Source organism: Eptesicus fuscus, chromosome 15, assembly GCF_027574615.1.
Source record: "Eptesicus fuscus isolate TK198812 chromosome 15, DD_ASM_mEF_20220401, whole genome shotgun sequence".
Taxonomy (NCBI): domain Eukaryota; kingdom Metazoa; phylum Chordata; class Mammalia; order Chiroptera; family Vespertilionidae; genus Eptesicus; species Eptesicus fuscus.
The window spans coordinates 29,484,183-29,511,729 of NC_072487.1; the positions used below are offsets into that span (position 1 = coordinate 29,484,183).

At 44.5% G+C, this 27,547-nt stretch overlaps 1 protein-coding gene and 1 long non-coding RNA gene across 3 annotated transcripts in view; one reads left to right on the top strand and one right to left on the bottom strand.

Annotated features, from left to right (window-relative positions):
• The window catches only part of LOC129151606 (uncharacterized), a 183,810-nt gene that overhangs the window by 68,063 nt on the left and 88,200 nt on the right, over positions 1 to 27,547 (top strand). For both annotated transcript variants that reach the window (XR_008558246.1, XR_008558247.1), the window contains exon 3: positions 24,857 to 24,930. This is a non-coding gene — a long non-coding RNA (uncharacterized LOC129151606). The remainder of the gene's footprint in view (positions 1 to 24,856; positions 24,931 to 27,547) is intronic.
• On the bottom strand, positions 10,667 to 11,935 carry TPD52L3 (TPD52 like 3). The gene has a single exon (XM_008145059.3). The coding sequence runs from the start codon at positions 11,856 to 11,858 to the stop codon at positions 11,109 to 11,111; it is 750 nt and encodes a 249-aa protein (XP_008143281.2). The 5' UTR covers positions 11,859 to 11,935; the 3' UTR covers positions 10,667 to 11,108.

The window sequence follows — 27,547 nt, forward strand, 5'->3', positions numbered from 1 at the left end:
GGCTGTGAGGATCAGCTGTTTCTCCACTGGGAGAGCTTCTGTGCTCAGCTTGGATGGGACGGAGTCTCAGGGCTGAGCAGACAGCCTTGGTTTCCCGTCAGCCCCACCCTACGAGGCCCCTGTGTCTCAGTGTCCTGCGGCAATAGCTGCACGCACCTCTGAGAGAAGGCTGCCCTGAGTTTCGCCCGCTGCCAGACAGTCCAGTTTCTCCTTGAATGAGTCTGGGTACTCAAAATCTCACCCGGAACTCGATTTCAGTGCAGTCAGGAGGTTTTGTTTCCCTCCCGAACAAGAAAGTTAGCCGCGTGCTTGCTGCCCACCCTCTCCGAGCGCCATGAGTAAGCCAGCCGCATATTCAGCCACCCGCCCTTTCCTCGCGCGCGGGTCTCTGCACCTGTCTTCCACAGTTCCTCTGGGTCTCAGTGTCCTTTTATCTTTCCTTCTAGTTGTAGAATTTCCACTCAGCCAGCTTTCCGGTGGTTCTGGACGATGTCCACTCTATCTTCCAGTTGCAGTTTTGAAATTGTTGTGTGAGGCGGCAGTATAGGTGTTTACCTATGCCGCCATCTTGGTTTCTCAGGCAGTATTTCTTTGTTTCTTATACTCCTCTATTTGTGTTTACACAAGAGTCAATTTTTGATTCAACCCCTGGGTGGCATTGTTTCTGGATTGACCTCCAGAGCTATAAGTCGTTGCTAGCCAGTATTTCGATTTTGTTTTCCCTGTCACACTTAATACTGGTTTGGGAGTATGGACTGTCCCAGAGCAGGTTCTCTGAGCGTTACTCCCTGCTCTGATCCCCAAGTTCCACAAAAACAACTTTCCCCTGCAGTCTCTGAGGGTGTCCCCAATTGGGTGATCCTATGAACTGGGCTTAGTAATCAAAAGCAAGGATTTAAAGAGAGAAAAAAAAAAGAGCCAGAGTAAGTGCACAAATTTGCGACTTTTACCCTCTGGCACTGTGCGCATCTCTTTTAAAGTCTCTGTGCACGTCTTCTCCCCCCCCTCTGTGGCACTAAGCAGCCAACACACTGTTAAAATTTCAGGCTGCCTTTTTGCACCCAGTCCAGCTATGGGTTGCTTTTAAGAGTTCTCTTCTGGCTGAAACCGGTTTGGCTCAATGGATAGAGCATCGGTTTGCGGACTGAAAGGTCCCAGGTTCGATTCTGGTCAAGGGCATGTACATTGGCTGCGGGCACATCCCTGGTAGGGGGTGTGCAGGAGGCAGCTGGTCGATGATTCTCTCTCATCGATGTTTCTAGCTCTCTATCCCTCTCCCTTCCTCTCTGTAAAAAATCAATAAAATATATTTTAAAGAAAAAAAGAGTTCTCTTCTGTCAGCAGCCCTGTGGATCCCCTTCCACATTCGTGAATCACACTAGCCCAAACGGCTGTGGATTTGTGGGGTGCAGACTTCTCCGGAACCATTAGCTCCCCGTTGTGTGCGTTTCTCTCTCCTGCCTGAATCACAGACCTCACCTTTTCCTAGCTTGGATCCAGTGTTCCTGGGTTCGCAGTTGTATCCTGGGTGTTGTTGTAGATTCCTGCGATGTATAGGCTTCCGATAACAGCCACTCTCCCCTTCAAGATGGCGCGGTCTCCGCACCAGAGCCAGTTGCTCTGGGAGAGATTTCAGCAGCAGTGGAGGCTGCCTGGTCAGGGGAACCCAGTCCAGCAATCCCCAACAGTCCCTTGGAGTATAGCTGTCCCTCCCCCAGAAATATACACTCCCCATGCGACCACACACACTTCTTTCGTTCTCTCACACACACACTATCCTGCAGTCTGGCTTCCTGTCAGCAGCTATCTTCCTAAAAATCCTGAGTTAAAATTTGAAGTAAATTTTATTATTCTGGTAGGACTATCATAAAAAGATATCACAGACTGAGTGGCTCAAATAGCAGACATTTATTTTCTCACAGTTCTGGAGGCTGGAATCCAAGATCAAGGTGCTGGTAGGGTTAGTTTCTGACGAGACCTCTCTTCCTGGCTTGTAAATGGCTCTGACACTAGTTGTGTATTTTGGGGCAAGTTATGTTACCTCTTTGAATCTTGGTTTCCTAATACGTAAAATTGGAATAATAAAGAACCTACATTGAAGAGCTATAGTGAGGATTAAATGATTTAAAACATAAAATGCATTAGACTAGTTTCTGGTCCATAGTAAGTGACATCTAATGTTAGCTCTTATTATTACAAATTAGTGGCCCGGTGCACGAATTTGTGCACATGGAAAGGAAATTAATTAGAAGATATATTTTAATATCGCTATTTGCCCTTTCTCTATAACAGTGTCAGCCAAATTCATGATCGACAGTGACAGATGGAAACACACGTGTGTGATTGGCGCCAGCAAGAGCTTTATATGTATCGCCCATGCATGAATCAACTTAGCCTTTTATATATATAGAATAAACTTGCTTAATTAGACTTGCTTTCTGATGTAGCTAAACTTTTTCCAGCCCAGGGAAGCACCCCAACTTCTCTTTCAGGTAATTGTCAGCAACACAGCAATAAATATCAACACAAAGCATATTTTTTATGTAGATCATGCAAGGAGAACAAAGGGTAAAATATTTAACTGCAGCAGTGTTTTTTTTTTAAATATATATTTTATTGATTTTTTTACAGAGAGAAAGGGAGAGGGAGAGAGAGCCAGAAACATTGATGAGAGAGAAACATCAATCAGCTGCCTCCTGCACACCCGCTACTGGGGATGTGCCTGCAACCAAGGTTCATGCCCTTGACTGGAATCGAACCTGGGACCCTTGAGTCCGCAGGCCAACACTCTATCCACTGAGCCAAACCAGTCAGGGCACTGCAGCAGTGTTTGACTATATTCTGCACAGTGAGAAAACCTGAAGTAATTTTCAAGGTCCACCATTTCTTACTACTTTTCAGTCGGGTCACGTTTCTAAACTTTCTAAATCTACGTTTTCTGGCTAATGAGAAGAAAATAGGAGTCCACTAAGTCTCCTATCTACCTACTCCAGGACTTCTGTGAGGATCAAATGAGATGAGGCACGGGGAAATGCTTCACAGACTTTTGGTTAAAGTGTGAAATGTTTCCACCTGGCTATAAAGCAAGTTGTGTTCCTGGGCTGAAGAAACTGCAAGGAGGCTAGTTGTCGCTAGGGAGAGGAAGCCAGGCATTGCTATGTGACGTCATTACCCGGACAGACACTTAGCATATTAGCCTTTTATATGTATATAGATATTTGCCTTTTTGCAACTATACACATTGTAAACTAGCCAATCTTTAGTAACTCTAAATGTGTAGGGTGCCCATTTCCTCTCCTATAATGTTCAGATGGGTTTGTCAGGCTTTCATAGATAGCATCACAGAGTCAGAGATAAAAGGCAAACTAAATTTTTATTTATTTATTTATTTATATTTTGGGGGGGAAAGAAAGGGGAGGGAGCCGGCCTTTGGCCCCCCTGGGGGACAAACTACATTTTTTAAAGTTCATTATGAAAAGACAAGAGCCATTTGATGGGACCACTTGGTTTGAATACCAGATCCACAAGGCCAGACATAGATTGAAAATTTGGGCTATAGAAAGCCAAAGGTTTGGAGTGAGACAGAGGCTAGTGGGAGGCTGGTTCCCACCACCATTTTCCTGGCTTCATAACTTCTTCACATTATCCTATATAATAAAAACCTAGGTGGCATAATGCCCTCGTGCAACGCCCTCGTGCGATGTCATCACAAGATGGCCGCCACAAGATGGCTGCCAAAAAGATGGCCACCACAAGATGGCTGCATGCACAGTGGAGGTGGGGGCTGACGGCCACTCTGCGCAGTGAGGCCTGGGGGTCCCACAGCTCTGTGTGGCGTGGAGGAGGCCAGTCCCGGCATCTCCACCACCTCATGCGGAGGAGGCGGGTCCTCGTGGAGGAGCTGGGTCATGGCAGGGGAGGGCAATCAGGCCTGCAGGGGAGGGCATTTGGGGGCTATCAGGCCAGCAGGGGAGGGCAGTTGGGGGTGATCAAGCCAGCAGGGGAGAGCAGTTGGGGGCCATCAGGCCAGCAGTGGAGGGCAGTTGTGGGCAATCAGGCCGGCAGGGGAGCAGTTGGGCAGCAATCAGACTGGCTGGGGAGTGGTTAGGGGGAAATCAGGCTGGCAGGCAGAAGCAGTTAGGGGCAATCAGGCCGACAGGCAGGCATGCGGTTAGGAGCCAGCAGTCCCAGATTGTGAGAGGGATGTCTGACTGCCCAAACAGGCAGTCGGACATCCCCTGAGGGGTTCCAGGTGGAGAGGGTGCAGGCCGGGTTGAGGGACACCCTCCCTCTGTGCATGAATTTTGTGCACCAGGCCTCTAGTTAAGTATAAAGGCAGCTAAGGCATCAACCAGTAGGTGTTTAATAGTTCTATGTGCTCTGGCTTCTGAGCCCAGGTTTTTGGGTATGGGAGATAATACATGAAGGTGGATAAAGTCTAGATGAACCAGGCTCCACAAGGAAAGTCTTCCTGGAGATGTGGCACCATGTTGGATGCATCAGTTTTGATGCTATGGTGTGAAGCCAAGTAGCCATGACTGGGGTTGAGGTTACCAAAACCTTCATCTTCCAGAAGAATCTATTTCCCTTCTTGAGGTGGTCAGTTATTTGAGTGTAGTATAGATAAACCAAAAATGAACTTTAAAACTACCTGGTGAACTCCCAGGAATTGTCAGACATTTTTAACATAAGGACCTGCTTAGTAATTTCTGACAGATGACGAAGTGACAAGATAATATGTTCATACTACCTGTCCAAGGTGCATCACCTAGAAGGCATTCTTTCACTTGTCATTTTCCTTATATGGACAATGCTAGGCACTGGAAATTGTGGCGTTACTGAGCATCCCATCAATAGATCTGGTCAGCAGGAGTGAGACATGGTCTCAAATGATGATTGCATTGAGGCCTCAGTAGTTGTTGTTTTTTAATATATATACATACTAGAGGCCCGGTGCACGAATATGTGCATGGGTGGGGTGCAGCAGGCCTGTCCCAATCATGGCTAATTGGGTCAGGCCAGCAAGGGGTGAGTTGGCAGGCCAGCCCCCCACCTGGTCGAACTCCCGGTCGAACTCCTGGTTGAGGGAACAATTTGCATATTAGGCTTTTATTATATAGGATATATATGTGTTTTGTGTTTTTCTTTTAATCCTCACCCAAGGATATCTTTCCATTGATTTTTTTGAGAGAGTGGAAGGGAGGGGGTGAGGCAGAGAGAGAGAGAAACATCAATGTGAGAGAGACACATCAGTTGGTTGCCTCCCACACATGTCCTGACTGGGCTGGGGATCAAGGCTGCAACTGAGGTACATGCTCTTGTCCAGAATCAAACCTGGGACCCTTCAGTCTGTGGGCCAATGCTCTATCCATTGAGCCAAACGGCTAGGGCTAAAATGTGTTTTTATTCATTTTTAGAGAGAGGAAGGGAGAGGGAGAGAGAGATAGAAGCATCAATGATGAGAGAGAATCATTAATCAGCTGCCTCGTGTACAACCCCACTAGGGATCAAGCACACAACCCAGGCATATGTCCTGACCGGGAATCGAACAGGTGACCTCTTGGTGCATGGGTTGACACTCAACCACTGAGCCACACTGGCTGGGCAAGGCCCCAGTAGTTTTGATAGAGTAACACTCATCCTTTTTTCTTACAGTGGAGTTAATGGGCAAAAACTGAAAATCCATGGCCCAGATCCAACTGACCTTTTCCCCTAACAGTATCAACAAATGGCATCATTGTTCTCTTGGTGGGTAGGGCTATCAGGTACCCTACCACTGTGAGAAGACCTACATAGTTCTAGATCACTGATGATTGCTTACCTCCTTTCAGTCCATGAAGGAAGGTATGTAATATAGTTTCTCTCAAATCTGGAGCTAAGAAGTAAAGTAGTCTCCAGAAGTTCCTGGTGAATTTCTCTGGGGGTGATGATAGCAGTATGCCAGGGTATGCTATCATGCTAATAAACAGGGCTTGGTACTCTGTTCCCTCTCTTGCCAGCTGCATGGGGAGTGTCATCTGGGGGGAATTAGAACTTTCAACCCTTGTCTCTACTTTTCCACCCCTACTCCTTCACTCATCTGGGTGATGGAAGACCAAGAAAATTGGGAGCCTCAGGGAATTTTGTTCCAATATTCCTCTCAACTAGTGGTTCTCAGGGGTAGAGCCAGATTCAGATATGGAGCATTTTTGGAGATTCACATATTCTAAGAACTATTGGAAATTGTATTCTATTGGAAGTGGCCAGGTTACAGTTAAATAGACTGAAGCTAGGCTCCATTAAAATGAATGGAGAGTGGCCCGGTGCTCGCTGCATACAGCGGGGATGCGGCCAGGCCGTTTTTGAGCTCCCCCCTCCCCCACACACACACCTTATGCGGCGACCTTATGAAAGCAGCAAGGGCGGCGCTGTACAAGTACGGTAGAAGAAAATCCAGTCACCAGGATTCGTGGAAAGAAGTGACTTAACGTGGTCCCGATGACAAGGTGAGGGGTTGCCTCACCAGGAAGGTGTAAGTGAAGGGCGGAGCAAGCTGCAGGCATCCGGGACGCCCGGGGTATGGAAAAAAGAGATAGAGCGGCGCTGTGCCCAGAAAAACATGCCTCTTTCACCCGTCTGGCCCGTCCTTGTATCCTATCACCGTACGTTTGTTTGCACTTCAGTGGGCCAAATCTAACCCAGATCACAGCAACAGATTTAAGGCCACTGTACCCTGGTGTACTAGATTCATGGGAAGGCATAATATGGTACTGAGGCAAAAGACGAAAATTGCCCAGAAATTACCTGCAGATCTTGATAGCAAAGTAAATAGTTTCCATCGATATGTAATACAACAGCGCACTAAACATGGCTATGCGTTAAGTAGTATTGGAAATATGGATGAAACTCCATTGAATTTTGATATGGTTGGAAATAAAACTGTCCATCAAAAAGGTGAAAAAACAATTTTAATTAAAACAACAGGACATGAGAAGTCCAGTTTTACAGTGGTACTAGGATGCACAGCTGATGGCGCCAAACTGAGACCAATGATTATTTTTAAAAGAAAAACAATGCCGAAACTCAAGTTCCCTGTTGGTTGTTTTGTACATGTGAATGAAAAAAGCTGGATGGATGAAGAAGGGGTAAAGCTATGGCTTGATAATGTATGGAGCAGGCGACCAGGTGGACTTATTCAAAAACATAGTCTACTGGTGTGGGATATGTTCAGGGCTCATTTAACTCCCAGCACCAAGCAAAGGCTTGCAAGACTAAACACAGATGCGGCAGTTATTCCTGCAGGATTGACATCGTTGGTACAGCCACTGGATGTGTACCTAAACAAGCCATTTAAAGATCGCATTCGAGAACAGTGGAATGAATGGATGGTTAGTGGCGAAAAGTCATTCACAAAAGGAGGAAACATGCGTGCTCCACAGTTGGATGTTTTGTGCAAGTTTGTCATAAAAGCCTGGATATTGATGCAGAAACAGTAATCAAGTCTTTCAAGAAGTGTGGCATATCAAATTCATTAGATGATATGGAGGACAACTACTTGTGGCAAGATGAAGAGGAAGCCGAAGCTGAGACCACACCATCTGATACGGAATTCAATCCATACGATGACTGCCTTACAAATGTATCACAAGATGTCATTGATGTAGTACTTATGATATCAGATGACGAACAGGAGGATTTTGAAGGCTTTTAAAGGGAAACTGTCACGCTAGCAAAACCTGTAAAAATACCGTAGCTTGCAGTTATGATGGGCGTTGCTAACTTGCCAGGGACTTGCCGGCACTTGCTCTCTCTATTGTTTGTTATCTTCCTCCTGTCATCATCAGTTCCAGTTTGGTTGACAGCTTAGAAAACAAACAGCATGGCAGCTCCCATGGGTTTATTGTCTTATCCTTCCTTTCAGCTTTAGAGTGAATTAGGAAAAGTTTAATCCACTTGCACTGTTTTATGTTTACATGTTTGATGACAAACATCCTTAGTTTTCCTGCTAAGTACCTGCATGTCATAAGCATTTGAATTAAAATTACCATATTGAAATCAAATCTGATGTTTTTTTAATTTTTATTTGTTGTGCGTTGGAAGAGGGGTAGTCTTATACGGAGAGTATATCCCAAACTCTATATTTTAACTGGAAAAGTTGGAGGTCGTCTTATACGGCCAATCGTCTTATACGAAAATACGGTATCCATCCTTCTTGCCCAATCAGCTGTTTCCTAAGTCTTGGAGATTCTGCCTCTTAAATACATTTGAATCTATTTCTGTGGTGACCAGAGTGATCTATCAGAAACACAAATTTGATTTAAGTACCTTCCTCCCCATTTCCTATAGGATTAATACTGTCTGATTTAGCATATAAGACTATGATCTTGCCCCTGTTTATTTCTCCATCCTTATCTCTCACCACTTATCCTTTCTCTCTAGCCACAATGGCTTATTGGTATTATTTGAAACATGACATTCTATTATATTCCTTCCTGACTTAGTTCCTCTGGCTATTGTCTGGAATGTTCTACTTTTATATGTCTGGCAAATTCCTACTATGTCCTTTAAGACTTTCTGTCTTTATGAATTTTTCTGACCTATCAAGGCAGAGGTGAATACTCTTTCTTTACAGACTTCCTCTATTTTAGCACCCACTGAAGTGAATTATAACAATTAGAAAATCTATTTCTAGAGAGCATTCACCATGTCTAATTAATTTATGTGCCTTCAGAGCTTGACATATAAGTAGAGTCTTAAATTTTCTTTTCTTTTAAAATATATTTTTATTGATTTCAGAGAGGAAGGAAGAGGGAGAGAGAGATAGAAACATCAATGATGAGAGAGAATCATTGATTGGCTGCGTCCTGCACGCCCCCACTGGGGATCGAGCCCGCTACCGGGGCATGTGCCCTTGACCGGAATCAAACCTGGGACCCTTCAGTCTGCAGTCCGAGGCTCTATCCACTGAGCCAAACCGGCTAGGGCAAATTTTCTTTGAATAGGGAACTTGTCAACCAGTTCATGTTGTTGATAGTCTCTTTGGTCAAAGATTTAATGTCTGAAGTATGTGATATTAATTCATTAATTCAGCAAGGTATTTATTGAATGTCTACCCTGAGCCAGGCATGGTAATACAATGATGAACAAAGATAGATATGTTCTTAATGCTCTCAGTGAGTTGAGGATTTATTTGGAGAAACTGTTACTACATGTTTTTGATTTATTAAATAAAATAGAACATATTCTGGTTTGGCCCGTGATGTCAGTCTGAGATTTTTCTCAAACACAAGGCTGTCTGCAATGGGGTCAAAGCCTTTGCCTATTGGAGTATTTTGGCTTTATGCATGCTGCAAGTTTGTTTCCAGTTCTTTAGCACAGAAAATCATTTTAGTTGATAAATACAACAGATTAAAAAGCAAACAGATTAAAAAATAGTTGAATATCTTATTTTAATCCAAGCAAAACTTTGTCTTCAGAAATCTGTGGAGGGTTGGGATACATTATTGACTTTATAGTTTACCAAGTACTTTTGCATTTATAGTGGTATTTGGTTTTGCTTATAGGAATATAGGGGGAGCATTCAATAATAAATAAAACAGGATAATCTTCTTAGGCTGGAGGGGCTACCTTTAGGCAGTGAGATGTTATCAATGTATACCCACTGCAAATAAGTGTCCTAGTCCCCCTGCTGAAAGCCATTAAGACATAAACTTTTACCTCAGGCAGTGTGAACTGGAGGAATGAAAGAAGCTGCCAAGTCCTGGCATTTTGAAAATGGGAGAGGAAAACAAAAACAAAAAACATCATAGCTCCTGTAAAAATCAGATATGAGAAAGTTCAAACAAACTCACAGGATTCTGTTTCCTTTCAGTTGGGGTTAGCTATAAATAAGGACAGACCTGGAGTCAAGGTGACCAGTGATGTATAATCAGTTAGTTATGCCATTCAAAGGGATAACAGTCAGCATTACAGGGGATGGGCGTTCTGTTTAACCCTTTGCACTCGCTTGCTTTTTTCTCGATTCCTTTATTCTACTCAGGATTTAATTTTTTAAATACCCCAGATTTTACAAAGCGCGGCAGTAGAATAAAAAACTGGAGTTTCTTTTCATACATACTTATTTATTTGGATTTTTTAATATTTCAAATTATTGATACATTCAAAGAGTAATTTTAATCTCGACATCGGAGTGCAAAAGGTTAAATGTTACTTAAGAGAGGGTTTTTTTTTTTTTCTGGAATGTGGCTATGCTGTTTTCCCTCCAGACCTTCAGCTGGAGGTGGTAACTAGGAATTGCTGCAGAACTGAGGAGCAACTTTCTCCCTTTTAGGTGGCATGCTGCTATGGCAGAGACATGCTGCCACAGGTTTAAACTTTAAAACCCTCATTTTGCTATATAAAAAGATAACTAACACAGCATAAGGCAAAGTAAAGTTGCAATTTTGGCTTGAATCCAAAGTAGTTAACTAAACTGAAGCTAAAGTTACTTTGCTTAATTAGGAACTTTTAAAAAGTCAAGTTTTATAAAAGTTATAGTATTATGTAACAATTAGTTTACTAATATTCTTTCCCTTTCTGAGGGTCTCAGAGAAAAAACATGTTTTCTTTTTTTAAAAAATGTTTTCTTGAACATCTTTTTAAAATAAAAATCATAGGCTAGTTGAAGCTTTCAAGTTTTCTTCTGAGATTTAGTGAAGGAAGGAGATGAGGAGTAGATAGATTTATAGCCTATTTTATACATTTTCCCAGTTTTAAACAGAAACCTACTTTGCCTTCTGATGAGACTAGTTTTCAAAAAAAGTTTGGACTTTGGCCTTAGACCCCTCTGGAGCCATTGTTTTGTCCATTTAAATGCAACCCCAGGAAGGCTAGTATAGTGATGAATTTGATCTACACACTTTAGTGTAAAATAACCAGGTACAAAACATTAGATTTTCTATCTCAACAGCAGCAAGTACCTGTGTAAAATGGACATTATTTTTCTCAAAGTCGGACTCTGTCCATTTCCTGAAGTAACTTTACCACTGTGGTTAGGTTGCTTGTTTTTGATGGGCAGAGTTGCAATTGTGATGAGGGAAGGGAGTTCTTGCATTGGTTAGGTGGCCAGGCAAGTTATAAAGGGCTCATTCCTACTCCAGAAAGGGAAGCAGGTCATCCCCAGTTCCTGTAACCAGATCATCTCCACTCCCTGGAACTGAATCATTCTCACTCCCTGTAATTGGGGGTGAATCATCTCTATTCCCCGAAACTGGGGGCCAATCATCCCCACACCCCTCTGAAGAAGGAAGGAAGTCATTGTCAAGCTCTCTGCCACCTGCAACTCTGGATTTGATTGTCCCCACCAGACCTTCAAAGGATCTGAATGTGGCTGACGACTTCATGTCTCCAAGCTTCTTGGAGATGGCCGAGCCCATGGTGGACAGTGCAGCTGACGTCTTTTGTTTCATGTAGGCGTTGGAGACCTGAACCTCGTGCCAGCTCTTGGACAGATTCTGCTTCAGCCCCACCAAGGCCGTGAGGCCCAGCTTCCTCTTGAGCTCCACGCAGTGTCTTTCTTTGGCTGCCAGCGCACGGCGTAGGGTTACAATTTCAGCTTCCAATTTAGCGAGCTCGGACTTGAGCTTTTTTTGCTCCGCCTCTGTGAGATCCTCTGGTTTGGTAGGTGGATGGGGTTCATACGCGCATGCAGAGGTCTCTGTCATGGCGCCTGTCACGGGCTGAGAAAGATCTTCGTTAACAGAGTCCAAGTCCAATTCTAGGTAGAGAGAGTCGAATTCATGGCTAGTGGAGAAATAATCTTGGCCAGGAGAGTAGAAATCTAGGTCTGCGCGGTCAGACTCTTGGGGGGGAGGGTGGGACTCTAGGCCGGAGGGATCCATATCTTGGTGGGTAGAATGGACGCCACCACCCGCGCATGGAAGACCTAGAGCGCAGAGTGGACAGTCAGACCCGTGGGGTCCACTTCCGGGTGACAGGTGAGGAGTGATGGGGGTGGTGGTGAGGAGGGTCATGGAGACGGGACTTCCGGCTGGAGAAAACTGCAGTGGAACCCAGGCTCAGCCCTTTACGCCTCCCACACTCGTAGTGGTGTTTCGACATAAGGGCGAGCCTGTGAGGTAGGCAGTGCGGAGATTATTATTGGAGAGGATAGGTGCTTTCCCTCCTACTACAGTAAGTGGCAGGTTCTGGCCTTCTAACCAAGTCTGAGTCCCCTTATGTACCACACCAGCCATTTTCAAACCTTTGAAAATCAATTGAACTCTTTGTACTGACGGAAATTTATGAAAAAGCCCAATACATAAATAAAAACTGCCCCCAAATGGGGCAGGGAGTCACTCCTGGCCTCATATCCTACCTATTTTCCCCTCCCAGATTCCCCAAGTGACTCCGAGAAACTCCTAACACCACTTATAAAGTGGATCTGAAGTCTCCTCAGAACTCTTGAGCTCAGTAGTGACTAACATGCCCCCCCCTGGCATGAAGTATCAACAGTGTCAGAGGCTTGGGATAGCAGAATTCAGAAAGTGAGTCTGATCAGTCACAATTGTCTGTTGTTTTGGAGGGGAGAAGGAGTAAATCTATAATAGTTGAGTCAAATTTAAGCTTAATAAATAACACATACTATTGTACAGTGAGAATTTAGGAGAGAAGGAATAAGACATATGCAAATGGATAGTGCATGGGTTTTTAATATTGCAGTTGTATCTTCTTTCTTTTTGAAGCGTTCATTCACATTTCTCAGAGCGTCTGCCCACAGACATGGTTATCAGTTGAGGAAGGTGGTCTGCACAGTAAAGTAGAAATAGTTGGATAAGGTCTGTCAGGATGTCAACCCACCATATTCCCCTGTTTCTAATTTCAGAGCTAATTTATACAGAGGAAATATCAGGACTTCAATCCAGTGAGGGCAGGTGGTCAAGTATCCCATAGCTGGCTATTGATTCCCAAGGAGTGGTTTTGAGCAAGTCTTAGATTCTAGTGATTTTGTTGGATACTGTGGTAGTTCTTGCAAACATTATCTTGTGGAACATGATATGATTCTCAGCAAATTGCAGCAATTTGCCATAGTCATGCTTATGTATCTGTAATAAAGCATCTAACCAACTTCAGCCCTTCTTTGGGTTTATATTTAACAATTCTTTCACATAATTGAATAGTGTTTAGTGTCTTGTCCTGATTGTCCCTCCCTAGATTAAAAAGTGCAAATTGTTCTTGGAACAATGAAAACATTGGAATTGGAAACATGAAGGGATTTGACTACGTGAATAGAGGCCTGAAAAGGGCAGCCAGGACTGCCTAAAAACTATTTTTTCCAGAGAGTGGACTCTTCCTCCATTGCCTGCAGAAACATGAGTGGTTTCAAGAATGCTCTGACTTCTGAACCAGAACTCCTCTTTCATGAGGATGAAGGGTAAAGAACCTCCTGGATTAAGCTAAATTACATGGAACATACATTGTCTATTCAAAGTTGAGATTCTAAATCACCAGATTTGAACTTGCACTTAACTATCCTTCTCTGAATTATTTTAGCCATCAACCTCACTGTCTAATTTCTTGTTACTATGCTTCCTCATCTTTCAATTCAGAGTATGAAATCTTTTGTTAAACTTTGATTCTTGTAGGTACTGATTTCCCTCGTAGCAAAATTAACTTGACTTCTCTCAGCAACTTTGCTTCCAGATGCCAAATCAAAACATAGCCTCTGGAAGGGGGCTTCCCATCTAGCAATGTTCTGATCCTAAGTAGACCTAGACAAATAAGTAACACAATGGAGCAATCCATTTTATTAGGCTTATATATCCTATCTAATAAAGAGGGAGTATGCTAATTGACCATCACTGGGTTACAAAGATGGCTGCACCCACCTCTGAGGCCAAGTTCCCTTAAGGAGCCTTAACGAGCAATCAGCAGGGACCTGAGACTACACTCTCCCCCGCCCCTGTGGGGCTTGACAGGGGACCTCAGGCCGTGCCCCCCACCCAGCAGGGCTTGACGGGGACCTCAAGCCTTGCCCCCTGCCCCGACGCCAGGCCGGGGGACCTCAAGCCATGCCCCCCCACCCCGGCACCAGGCCGGGGACCTCAGGCCACACCCCCCGCCCCAGCACCGGGCCAAGGGACCTGAGGCTGTGCCCCCCTGCCTGGCGGGGCTTGACAGGGGACCTCAGGCCGTGCTCCCCACCCAGCGGGGCTTGACGGGGGACCTCAAGGTGCACCCCCAGTGCTGGGTTGGGGGAACTCAGGCCGTGCCTCCGTACTGGCGCCGGGGCAGGGGACCTGAGTCCACGCCCCCTGCCTGGTGGGGCTTGACAAGGGTGGGACTGGCTGGGTCTGGATCTAGCCCAATTGGGGGGGAGGGCAGCCGGGTCTGGGTCTCATGCAATTTTGAGGCACATGTGGGTGGGCGGGGACTTGACTCTGGATCCCCCTTTTATTTTATTTTTATTTTTTAAAATATATATTTTATTGATTTTTTACAGAGAGGAAGGGAGAAGGATAGAGAGTTAGAAACATCGATGAGAGAGAAACATCGATCAGCTGCCTCCTGCACACCTCCTACTGGAAGGTATGTGCCCTTGACCGGAATCGAACCTGGGACCTTTCAGTCCGCAGGCTGACGCTCTATTCACTGAGCCAAACCGGTTTTGGCTGGGTCCCCCTTTTAATGTGCACAGATTTCGTGCACCAGGCCACTAGTAACCACATAAAAAAGAACAGTTATATTTTTAAAACATAGACCTATCAAATGAAATTTCATTTAATTTATAGTGATTTTAACCAGTTATTTGAATAAACTATTTTTTTAATCTTTGTTGAAACAAGGCCACAGAAAATTAGGTTGCTTCTTTCCTCCCAAAAATGGGAGAGAGGATGAATAAATTACTTTTTTAGTTTATTAAATAGTAAATTATCAAACCATTGCCCCATGGTTTTAGAATTTTACATCTCTAGATTAGATAATGAAATAATCTATATTACATAGAAAGGCTCATAAAATTAGTCATCTGAAACGGGAAGATTTTTGCTGCTATTTTGGCACTAAAAACAGCCAAGAAAATTGATTCAGCAACCTATGAAGAAAGAGCTTGAGAATTGTTTTTAATTCTACAATGGTTTGCTATCTTTTGTTTCCAAGGAAAATATTATTGACCCATTTTTAGTAAAAAGTGAATTTTGAATTATTTCTCTAGTAAGGTTGATAGATTCATACCAATCCTTTTCAAACATAAAGGTAAATGGTACAACAAAATGATTTTTTTAATCTTAATTTTTAGAAGCCTGTATGATATGTTTTATAAATAAGTTATTGAAACTTGAATTAAAAAAACAAAGCCATACCCTTCATTAGGTCTGGGTTGTTTGGGGAAGAAAGAAGTGAGATTGTAGTAATCGATATTAGATCTAGAAATGAATAGGGATTTGTACCACTGCCAACAGGTTTAAACATTTGACATCTTTTGTTATAAAAGATCAATATGGTGCTTCCTGATTACATTGATTTATAAAATAACCCACATTAGTGGTTCCAGCTGCTTCTAAAGAACTGACAGCCCTGGCCAGGTAGCTCAGTTGGTTAGAGTGTTAACCTGATATGCCAAGGTTGTGGGTTTGATCCCCAATCAGGACACATTCAAGAATCAACCAATGAATGGAAAAACAAATCCATGTTTTTTTCTCTCTTTTCCTTCCTTTCTCTCCCTCCTCCCTCTCTCTTTCTCCCCACCCCCTTCTCCCTCTCCCCATTCCTTTCTCTCTCTAAAATGAGTTAAAAAAAAAAAAAAGAATTGACAATTTACCCTGCAGTCCAGTCATATGCACTGCTAGATTTAACTACAGTGAGTTCTCTAGGGCTTTATCTCTGTTATTATAGAACTATTACCATAAACATTTTGTTCATTTTAGCTGAATACTAGGAAAAATGTTTAAATATTTAATTGAGTCTGAAAACAAGTAATATAGTTGAAACTCTAATCCAGTCAGAATGTTTTAAGAGTAGGAGGAGAAAATTGGTAGTTGGGCTTTTCTTGTGGAAAGTCAGAATATTATATTTGATTTTTATTTTCACTACAATCTCATATCATAGCCCAGCTCCATCAAAAATATATGCAGTGAGTCACCTCCCATAGATATCCTTCAGCATGAACTGGAGTATTTGTAGCAATTTACAGCTACTAATAGAAAATTCATGTTTTTTTTGAAGATTATGACTATTGTGATAGGTTTGCAAGTGTTATTGCTAGCAATCCTCATATTTCAGTAATTAACTTGATCTTCGTTTAGGACCAGGATGACATTTCCTTGCAGCATTCCTCCTACATGGACCAATTAGAATTTTTTAAAAAATGATTAGGTATATTATAGAATAGGATTTTTCTCTCTGTAGCCCAAACATACTATCAGGATATTAAATTGGAGCTTAATACTGTTATTCACTCTCTTTGGTGGTGTGTATAATTGTGGTAGGAGTCCCCAGGGGAATCAAGTTAAATTCAAAATCTGGTTGAATCTGAAGAATTAGTGTCCCCCTGCCCCCAAATGTTCATTTACATGAGTTGATATGTACAGGATGAAGGGGTTTGTAATTTTGTGTGTACAGATCCTCAGAGGTTGAAGAAGAGGAATGACAGGGAGATGAAGACATGGAGAGGAGGGAAAGGAAAATGATCAAAAGATGTCGGACTTCCCTAGATTAAAAATGAAGATTCTTCTTGTTGGAAACATCATGGGCTGTATATATAAATGCCTGCAAAGGGTTGTAAGGGCTCCTTAAACACTGTGTTTTGTTCTAGAAGAATGGACTTTTCCTTTGATGCTTGCAGAAAAGCTAGTGGTTCCAGAAATTCTCTCAGACTGAATCAGAAACTGCTCTTAAAACTGAAGATAAAGTACAAGGAAGCTCATGAACTACATATTAAAGCCCCATGGGCTCTATTTAGGACAGTATGGACAAACTGTAGGGGAAATTTCACAATGGAAGTTGTTCTTATTCCCTTTTTTCATTTGGATGAAGAAAGTGGGGGAGAACTTCCTAGAAGTCTTGATCTTTTTACATTTTGGAGGATAGCATGTTGGAAGATAAGTCCTGGTGGCAATAGTGGGGAATCACCTAAGAGAAGAAAGTAGACAAAGCTGGTGCATGAGCCAGAAAAGACTTCATCAGTTACATGCTGATGGATGTAGGTCAGGCGTCCTCAAACTACGGCCCGCGGGTCACATGCGGGTGTTTTTGCCGTTTTGTTTTTTTACTTCTAAATAAGATATGTGCAGTGTGCATAGGAATTTGTTCATAGTTTTTTTTTTTAAACTATAGTCCAGCCTTCCAACGGTCTGAGGGACAGTGAACTGGCCCCCTGTTTAAAAAGTTTGAGGAACCCGGAGGAACCAAGATGGCGGCATAGTTAAGCAGCTAATCTGCTGCCTCACACAACAATTTCGAGGGTACAACTAAGGGACAGAGCGTCTACCACCCAGAACCACGGGAAAGCTGGCTAAGTGGAAGATTTACAACTAGGAAGAGAAAGGAGCACAAACGCTGGGGAGCTGAGGTACGGAGGCGCGCGAATCGGGCTGGCAGCGGGCGACTGGGTGCGCGGTTTTTCTTCAACCCGCAGGGAGACAAGCTCCTGATCATTGTGAAATCCAGTTTCTGGGGACACTCGGGGGACCCAGACACCTACGGGGAGAGGCTGGACTCTCGGCCATCGGGTCGGAAAGTGAGAGTGACTTTTTTGCGGTGGTGCGCCCAGCAATCATTGTTTACTGCGCTGGAGCGCGGGGCGCAGGGACTTGGAAACGGGAAAGGCAGAGACGGCTGACGCCAGCCATCGCCGTTGGCCACGCCCCAGCCTAGTGATGCCCTGAGACCCCGCCCAGCCCTGAGACCCCGCCCTGCACATTCTACAAACCCGCCCAGGCTCCACACAGCGGCTTTTGCATATAAATGGCCTATTCTGTGGCAGCTCAACCAAATTAACTGCAGCTCCAGTCAGACTGCTCCAAAACCGCCCAAGCAAAGGAGGAGAAAACTAGTTCTTGCTGTAGCACCTGCTGGGGGACACACAGTCACACAGTACACAAGGGTACACCAAGAGTGTCCACCTCAGGTAACTGGGAGGCTGACCCGTTGAACCAATAGGACACCTAGTACACAAAGCTACCCTACCAACTCAGGGAAGCAGAGAATATGAGAAGGCAAGGAAACAGATCACAAACCAAAGAAATGGAGGAGAACAAACGAATGGACATAGAGTTCAAAACCACAGTTATAAGGTTTTTCAAGAATTTCATGGAAAAGGCCGATAAATTCAATGAGACCCTCGAGGATATGAAAAAGGACCAACTAGAAATTAAACATACACTGACTGAGATAAAAAATATTATACAGAGACCCAAAAGCAGACTAGAGGATTGCAAGAATCAACTCAAAGATTTGGAATACAAAGAGGCCAAGGACACTCCTCCAGAGAAGCATGAAGAGAAGAGAATTCAGAAAGTTGAAGATAGTGTAAGAAGCCTCTGGGACAACTTCAAGCGAACCAACATCAGAATTAGGGGGGTACCAGAAGAAGAGAGAGAGCAAGATGCTGAAAACCTATTTGAAGAAATAATGAACGAAAACTTCCCCCACCTGATGAAAGAAATAGACTTACAAGTCCAGGAGGCACACACAACCCCAAACAAAAGGAATCCAAAGAGGACCACACCAAGACACATCATAATTAAAATGCCAAGAGCAAAAGACAAAGAGAGAATCTTACAAGCAGCAAGAGAAAAACAGTTAGTTACCTACAAGGGAGCTCCCATACGATTATCAGCTAATTTCTCAACAGAAACCATGCAGGCCAGACGGGAGTGGCAAGAAATATTCAAAGTGATGAATAGCAGGAACATACAACCAAGACTACTCTACCCAGCAAAGTTATTCAGAATTGAAGGTCAGATAAAGAGCTTCACAGATAAGAAAAAGCTAAAGGAGTTCATCACCACCAAACCAGTATTATATGAAATGCTGAAAGGTATTCTTTAAAAAGAGGAAAAAGAAGAAGAAAGATAAAAATTATGAACAACAAATACATATCTATCAACAAGTGAATCTAAAAGTCAAGTGAATTAAAAATCTGAGGAACAGAATAAACTGGTGAACTTAATAGAATCAGAGGCATAGAATGGGAGTGGATTGAGAATTCTCAGGGGGAAAGGGGTGTTTGTGTGGAGAGTATGGGAAGAGACTGGACAAAAATCATACACCTATGGATAAGGACAGCGGGGGGGGGAAGGTAGGGGCAGAGGGGGGTGGGAACTGGGTGGTGGGGAAAAAGGAGAAACAATTGTAATCTGAACAATAAAGATTCATTAAAAAAAAAAAAGTTTGAGGAACCCTGGTGTAGGTCATCTGTGTTCTGTCAAGGAACGTAGGGCTTAGCTTTTTTCTCTAGTCAGAATCTAGAAATTCAGAGGGTACCTTAAAAGGGAGCAGGGGATTGCAAAAAGACAAGATTGAAACTTGCTTTTCACTATCACGCTCCTCTCTGACACTTCCTGAATTACATGCAATTTCAACAAAGACTGCACTGTTGCTAACATGTCTGCAGGGGACCCAGATTACTTGACCTTTAACCAAGCAGAAAAATTTAGCAGGAAAATTTATCTGGAGAATGTTTAGATTTTGAGTAGTGGTAGATACACCCTCCCTCAAGTGACTGGGCACAAAGTGGAGACATCTACAGAGTGTAGAGCAGAAACACATGGAAGGGCTGGCCTGAGCATAGAGGACTCCCAGAAGTAACTGGGGAGACTTGAAGGTGGAGTGTTAAATCCTGAAGCTTGACACTGAAGCTTTAGAACCAGCAAAATGTGGGGGCCAAAGCAATTTAACTCTGCAGAGGTCTGGGGAAAATCAGACTACTAATAGAAAATTCATGTTTTTTTCAAGGTTGTGACCATTGTGGTATTTTTACACAAAAAACCTGAGGCCTGAACTCTCTGGTTGCATAGCTATTCTTGTTTAAAACTGTCATGCCTGCTATAGTGACAGCACAATTATTTTATTTCCTCAATTCTGAGACACAATTTTAAGACATCTTTTTAATAAAAGGTTTCTAGGAGGAAAACCTATACCAAATTGTACATTGATTTTAAGATGTAATCCTAATTTTAGAAGCATTAAAATTTCACATAATAAGCATTTTAGAATTGAAGAAACACTGTAGTAATGCAGCAAACTACAAACAGTAATGACTACTTGATTCTTCAACTGGAATTCTGAATGGACTGTAAAGTTTCCTCTTTCCTTTCTGAATGAAAAGACAGAAGGAAATTAGCATTTATTAAATATCTTCTTACCTTATAATAGACAAATATGCAAATTGACCGCACATTCGCTACACCCAAGCCCCGCCCACCAACCAAGCCACACCCACCAACCACGCCCACCAGGAAACCATTGCAGGGGTGTTGGGGTGTGGTGGAGCCCAAGGCCGGGAAAGCCTCCTCCCGAGGCTTGGGCACCAGCAGGGAGCCTGCACGGATCGCAGGCAACGACCAGGGGGTCGGCTCCTGCGATCCTTAGCAGGGATGTTGGGTTCGGCCGAGCCCAAGGCCACCGCCCAGGGCCAAGCCCCGACCCTGAAAGAAGGCAGAAGGCGGGGCCACAGCCAAGGCCTGGGTCCCCGGTGCCGGCAGAAAACTGGTGCAGGCAGCCAGCCAGGTGAATGAAGGTCTATTGCACAAATCTTCGTGCAAATGGGCTACTAGTCTATAATAAAAATAGTGGAAATGTCTAATGTTTATTGACTGCTTATCATGTGCCACAAATTGTTCTAAGTGCTTTCACATTTTATTTTATTTAACCCTCATAATATTCCTAAAAGGTAGGTATTAGAAATACTGTTACCCTCTATGAGACTCAATTTCCCCACTTTTGAAGATTAGGAAACCAAGATGCATAGAGAATAACTTGTCTGAGGTCACATAGTTGTTAAGTAAAAAACTTAAGAGATTAATCTATAAACTCAGGGCTACTTAGGTTGTGTTTTTATAAAACTCATGTTTAGCTCTTTCTTAAAACTGAAATAAATAATATGTACAAAAGTATATATGCACCTTTAAAAATTATAAATGTAAATAACTAGGAACTCACCACTCAAGTTAGAAATAATTCCCATGTTTTTGAAATTCGCTGCATGTCCTTCTCCTTCTATCCCTCCAGTTAACCTCTACTCCAAATTTTGGGGAGATCATTTCTTCTCTTCTTTGTAAGTTTTTAACACCTATGTATGTATCTATAAATAATGCATTATTTAGTTTTGCTTGTTTTGGGACTTATTTATTTATTTATTTATTTTAATTTAGGTATAATTGACATATAACATGTTAATTTCAGGTGAAATAATTCAATATATTTGTATATATTATGAAATGATCACCATAATAAGTCTAGTTAACATCTGTCACCATTTAAAAAAACATATATATATATTTTAAATTTCTTTATTGATTAAGGTGTCACATATTTGTCCTCATCCCCCCATTCCCATCCACCACCCCTCCCCACGGATGCCCCCACCCCCCTGTTGTCCTTAACCATTGGTTAGGCTCGTATGCATGCACACAAGTCCTTTGGTTGATCTCTCCCCGCTACCCCCACCCTTCCCTACCCTCCCTCTGAGGCCCGACAGTCCGATCGATGCCTCCTTGTTTCTGGTTCTGTTCTTGTTCATCAGTCTATGTTTTTCATCATTTCCCCTAGATGAGTGAGATCATGTGTTACTAGAAATATACTTATAAGAACCGAATGTGAGACGAGCAATAATAGTTATGCTGACAGGCAAATGAATCAGTCTGTAGTGAGTTTCTTTCTGGACCAACAGTTCTTTTGAGACCCAATTTCAATGTCCACCAGTTCCTTATGTGTACATATCGGCACTGACTTTTCAGCTCTGGATGGTGGACAAATGGTGGTAATGCAGGTCCGACTCCCTCTGGTTTGGTCTCGCCTGGACCCAGGGGCGCGGCTTCACGCGGACTCAGGGGCACGCGGCCTCAACTGGACCTGGGACCCAGCATCACCCAGGCCCCGGGGCGCGCGGCCTCACCCGGTCCCGGGATCCAGCCTCACCTGGACCCAGGGGCACGTGGTCTCACCCGGATCCAGGGGCGCGGCCTCACCAGGACCCAGGACCCAGCCTCACCCGGATCCAGGGGCGCATGGCCTCACCCAGACCTAGGTGCGCGCGGCCTCACCCGGACCTGGGATCCAGCTTCACCCGGACCCAGGGGCGCGCGGCCTCGCCCAGACCCGGGATTCAGCTACACCCAGACCCAGCGGCGCGTGGCCTCACACCCAGACCCAAAGGCGCGTGGCCTCTCCCGGACCCAGGGGCGCGTGGCCTTACCCGGACCCAGGGGCGCGTGGCCTCTCCTGGACCCAGGGGCGCAGCCTCACCCGGACCTGGGATCCAGCTTCACCCGGACCCAAGGGCGCGTGGCCTCTCCTGGACCCAGGGGCGCAGCCTCACCCGGACCCGGGATCCAGCTTCACCCGGGTCCAGGGGCGCATGGCCTCACCCGGACCCGGGATCCAGCTACACACAGACCCAGGGGCACGTGGCCTCACCTGGACCCAGGGGCGCGTGGCCTCACCCGGACCCGGGACCCAGCGGGGCTTCGTCTTCTTGATCCCAATTCCTGTCGGTCAATTCCCTCTCAGCAATTCCTTCGGCCATTTTCTCAAAGCTCCGGGGTGGTTGTCACGGAACTTGCTGGGCGGCGGGCTCAGCGAAGTTCCAGTGCGCCCGGTGCGCAGCGGCGGGCTGGTCTGAGGTCGCTGCGGCGGCACTCGGGTCTGCAGCGGCAACCAGTCGCCGGGCGAGCGCACCTGGATCCGGGACCCAGCGGGGCCTCGTCTTCCCGATCCCAACTCCCATCGGTCAATTCCTTCTCAGCAATTCCTTTGGCCATTGTTCTGGATGGTGTCTGCTCTGTTTTCCAGTTGTAGTTTCAAAATTGTTGTGGTAGGCAACAATCAGGCGTCTGCCCTATGCCGCCATCTTGGTCCTCCAGAAGATTCTTAAGTAGCCTTATAAATGTGGCTCTGAACACTGTGTCGTCCATTAGCCTACTTTCCTTCATCCCTTCTATTCGTGACCTGCTTCGGTGTCTTCACCTTTTGGCTGCCTCCCTATAGCTCAGCTTCCCCAATCTCCCTAGGTGGTCGCTCTTGATACCCCCCTTTGTGGGCTGAGTGCAAAGTCTTGGTGTTGTTAAGCCTTGATTGCTGTTGGTACACTGGGAGGATTTGACCTCCAGTCCAATTGGCTGTGAGGATCAGCTGTGTCTATGCCGGGAGACAGCCTTATTCAACTAGACTTGCAAAATTGTAAAAGCCTCTGTGCTCAGCTTGGATGGGGCAGAGTTTCAGGGTGGAGCCTACAGCCTTGGCTTCCCGTCAGCCCCACCCTATGAGGTTCCTGGGTCTCAGTGTCCCTCTGTATTCCTTGCAAACACCTCTGAGAGAAAAGCACCCTGGAGTTTCACCCGCTGCCAAACAGTCTAGTCTCTCCCCCAATGAATCTGGATTCCCAGATTCCCGCCCGGAACTGGGTTTCAGTGTAGTCGGAACTGGGGCTCAGCACAGTCTGGAGCTTTTGTCTCCTTCCCACCAGGGCAATTCAGCGGCACAGTCAACAGACCATTCTCTGCGCGCATTCCCATGCGCGCTTCTGGTGCTCTGCCTTTCGCCACTTCTCTGCATTTCCGCCTTACAGCCCAGGTTCCCCCAGTATGAGCCTGGCTTCCCAGGGTCTTGCCCAGAACTGGGGTTCAGTGCAGTCGGAACTGGGATTCAGCACGGTCCGGAGCTTTTGTCTCCTTACCGCTAGGGCAATTCAGCGGCAGAGGCAACAGTCCGTCCTCTGCGCGCATTCATGTGCGCGCCTCTGGAGCTCTGCCTTTCGCCGCTCCTCTGTGTTTCTGCCCCACAGCCCAGATTCCCCCAGCATGAGCCTGGCTTCCCAGGGTTTCGCCCGGAGCTGGGGTTCAGCGCAATCTGGAGCTTTTATCTCCTTCCTGCTAGAGAACGCTGGCCAGGCAGTCAGCCGCCCCTTCCTCTCTGGCTCCATCCTCCCCGCACACGCGCGTGCTCATGTCTCCGCCCGTGTCTCCATACCTCAGGCTTTTACGGTTCCTCTGACTTTCCTTGTGGTTTTCTCTTTCCTTCTAGTTGTGGGCATTTCAGTCAGCCAGCTTTCCTGTGGTTCTGGATGATGTCCGTTTTGACTTTTAGTTGTATTTTTGAAATTGTTGTGCCAGGCTGTAGGTTAGGTGTTTAATCTATGCCGCCATCTTGGTTTCTCTCTAAAAAAACATATTTTTATTAATTTCAGAGAGGAAGGGAGAGGGAGAGAAAGATAGAAACTTCAATGGTGAGAGAGAATCACTGATTGGCTGCCTCCTGACGTCCCCTACTGGGGATCAAGCCCACAACTTGGGCATGTACCCTGATTGGGAATTGAACCATGACCTCCTGGTTCATAGGTTGATGCTCAACCACTGAGCCATGCTGGCTGGGCTGGGGCTTCTTCTTGAGCTAACAAAGAGGGTTCCCTCCTATTATTTCAGGATTTAGTCAGAGATGGTTTTTCAAAGTCTAATATATTACTGAATAAAATCCCATGTTGCACTTGGTGCCTGGAAAGACTGTATAAAAGGTCTGTTTTGTATAGTAGTAACTGTAATGAACAGGAAACATGGAAATTCCCCTTAGAATTGTCAGTACCGAACTTTTAAAATGTCCTTAAAGTGAGGGTAGGGCACACATCACATCCTTATTGATAAAGAAAGAGATGGATAAATTCATATTATTTTTCATTTGCCTTCAGGACTTTTGGCTAGATTCCAGAAGACTTTCTCCAAGATCAACAAGATAAAATCCATCCTCTTTGCCTGGAGTACCGTAAGTCCTCTGGCATGGCAAAGAAAACCTCTTGTTTGTTTTCCTCTTTGTGTTTTTCTGACATCAGCTGCTATTCTGTTCAACATCTCACCAATAAATACCTCAAGGGATGGGTGGTGATGGGAAGTAAAAATCAAATTACTTTGTTACATACTTTATAAAAAAAAATCCTTACCAGAGAATAGGTTTATTGATTTTCACAGAGGGAGGAAGATAGAAAGAGAAACAGCAATTGGTTACCTCTTGTACATGCCCCCTACTGGGGATCAAATTCACATCCTAGGTATGTGCCCTAACCAGGAATTTAACCCACAACCTTTAGGTGTATAGGACGATGCTCCAACCTACTGAGCCATCCAGCCAGGACCTTTGTTACATACTTTAAAAAAAAATAAACTTTTGATTTTAACCAGTTAACTGCCACGATATTTTGAATTTAATTATAAAAGATCTGCCCCTTGTGTCTATAGACACTTATGGTGTACAAATGGTTAAGTATCCTATCTAATAAAGAGGGAATATGCAAATTGACCATCACACCATCACAAAGATGGTGGCGCACATAGCCACAAGATGGCGGCACCCAGTCCCCTCAGCCCTGCCGGAGTCCCCTGTCCTTTTAGTCCCGAGGTGGGGGGATTTGCAGGTGCGCAGTGCGGCCAGACCCACCCTCAGGTGGGTCCAGCCGCTCCTTGTGCCTGCCGCAGGAGTCCCACAGTCCTTACAGCCCAGCTGGGGGGTGGGGGTGGGGAGAGAGGAAGGTGGCAGGCACACAATGTGGCCGGACCCGCCCTCAGCCACCCGGCCACCCGGGGCTGGCCCAAGGCACAGGCAAGCCTTGGATGGTGGCTGCCCAGCTGCCTAGGGCCGCCTGAGGCCCAGGTAACCAGGGCTGGCCGGGCTGAGGGACCCCCCCACCCCCGTCCAGTGCATAAACTTTCATGCACTGGGCCTCTAGTCTTATTATATTTTGTATTTTATATTTAAAATCCAGGAAGCATAGCATGCCTATTATATTCCCTTTCCCCTCTACTTCCCCCATAGGCCTGTATCTCCTAAACTCCAAGGGACCCCACAAGACTTGCAACGAGGGGACCAATGGGCAGTGGCAACTCATCCCAGGCTAATCCCCTGAATCTGTCTTTGAGGCACTCTTTTTTCTGACTTCTCAGAAAGTCAAAGCAGCCCACAGCCTAGACTCTCCTGTTGCTTCTTCTATACCCTTCCTTGTGTTTTCACTGTCCTAATTGTGTTTTTGTTGTGGTCAGTAAATTCTTGCTTGTTTTTCTAAATAACTAACTAAATTAATTAATTAATAAAGTAATTCTTTATTTTTCAATTACAATTGACTTTTATTATTATAGTAATTTCAGTGTACAACCTGATTGGACATTACTAGTATATAATTTACTAAATGATCATCTCAATAAATCTTGTGCCCATCTGACACCATACATAGTTATTAGAATATTATTGACTATATCCCCTATGCTGTCCTTTACATTCCCATGACTATTCTTTAACAACCAATTTGTACTTCTTAATCCCAGCATCTTTTTCACCCATCCCCCCAACTCCCCTCCCATCTGGCAACCGTCAAAATGTTTTCTATACCTAATTGTCTGTTTCTGTACTGCTTATTTGTTTGTTATTTAGATTTAATTGCTGATAGATATGTATTGCCATTTTAAATCTTTTTTTCCCCTTCTTTTTTTAAAAAAGTATTTTTTTTATTGATTTAAGAAAAGGAGAGGGAGAGAGATAGAAACATCAATGATGAGACTCATTGATTGGCTGCCTCCTGCACGCCCCCCACTGGGGATCAAGGCCACAACCCAGGCATCAAACTGTTACCTCCTGGTTCAACCTCATGGTTCATAGGTTGAGGCTCAACCATTGTGCCACATCCTGCCAGGCTCTGTGTCCTTTTTAATGCTGTTGAAGTTCTCACTAAGTTCCTTGAGCATTCTTATAACCATTGTTTTCAATTCTGTATCTAGTAGTTTGCTTGCCTCTATTTCATTTCATTATTTTTCTGGGGATTTCTCCTGTTCTTTCATTTGGGACTTCTTTCTTTGTTTCTGCATTTTGACTGTTTCCCTAATAGTGGCAGGGCTGGAATTCAAACCTAGGTCTAGGTCTACTTGATTCCATCTTTACCATTGCATGTTCTTTGGAACATCCCCCTTATTCTTTTTTCTCTTAAGATATGGCATATATAACTCTGATAATATCTTTGTGCATATATTGTAGAAATATATCCCTCTAGACTTAATTTTACAAATAGAGATATAATATACATAAAGTGGCCAAATCTTGCATATATAACTCAAGGTACTTGTACATATGTACACACCCATGTAACACCCCCACCAGATCAAGACACAGAGTATTTCTGACACTCCAGAAGACTATCTCATGCCCTTTTCCAATCACAGCCATCCCTCCCCTTCTCCCCTCCACACAGGTAGCTGCTGATCTGGCCTCTATAAACATAAGTTTTGCCTGTTTTTGAATAGTCTATAAATGGAATCATATAATTACTCTTTTGTGTGTGTGTGGCTTCTTTTTAAAAGAAAATATGTTTTTATTGACTTTTAGAGAGAGAGGAAGGGAG

What these genes read in the sequence shown, in the direction of transcription:
- TPD52L3 (XM_008145059.3), bottom strand. Translation starts at nt 11,858, where the DNA reads ATGGATCCCTCCGGCCTAGAGTCCCACCCTCCCCCCCAAGAGTCTGAC.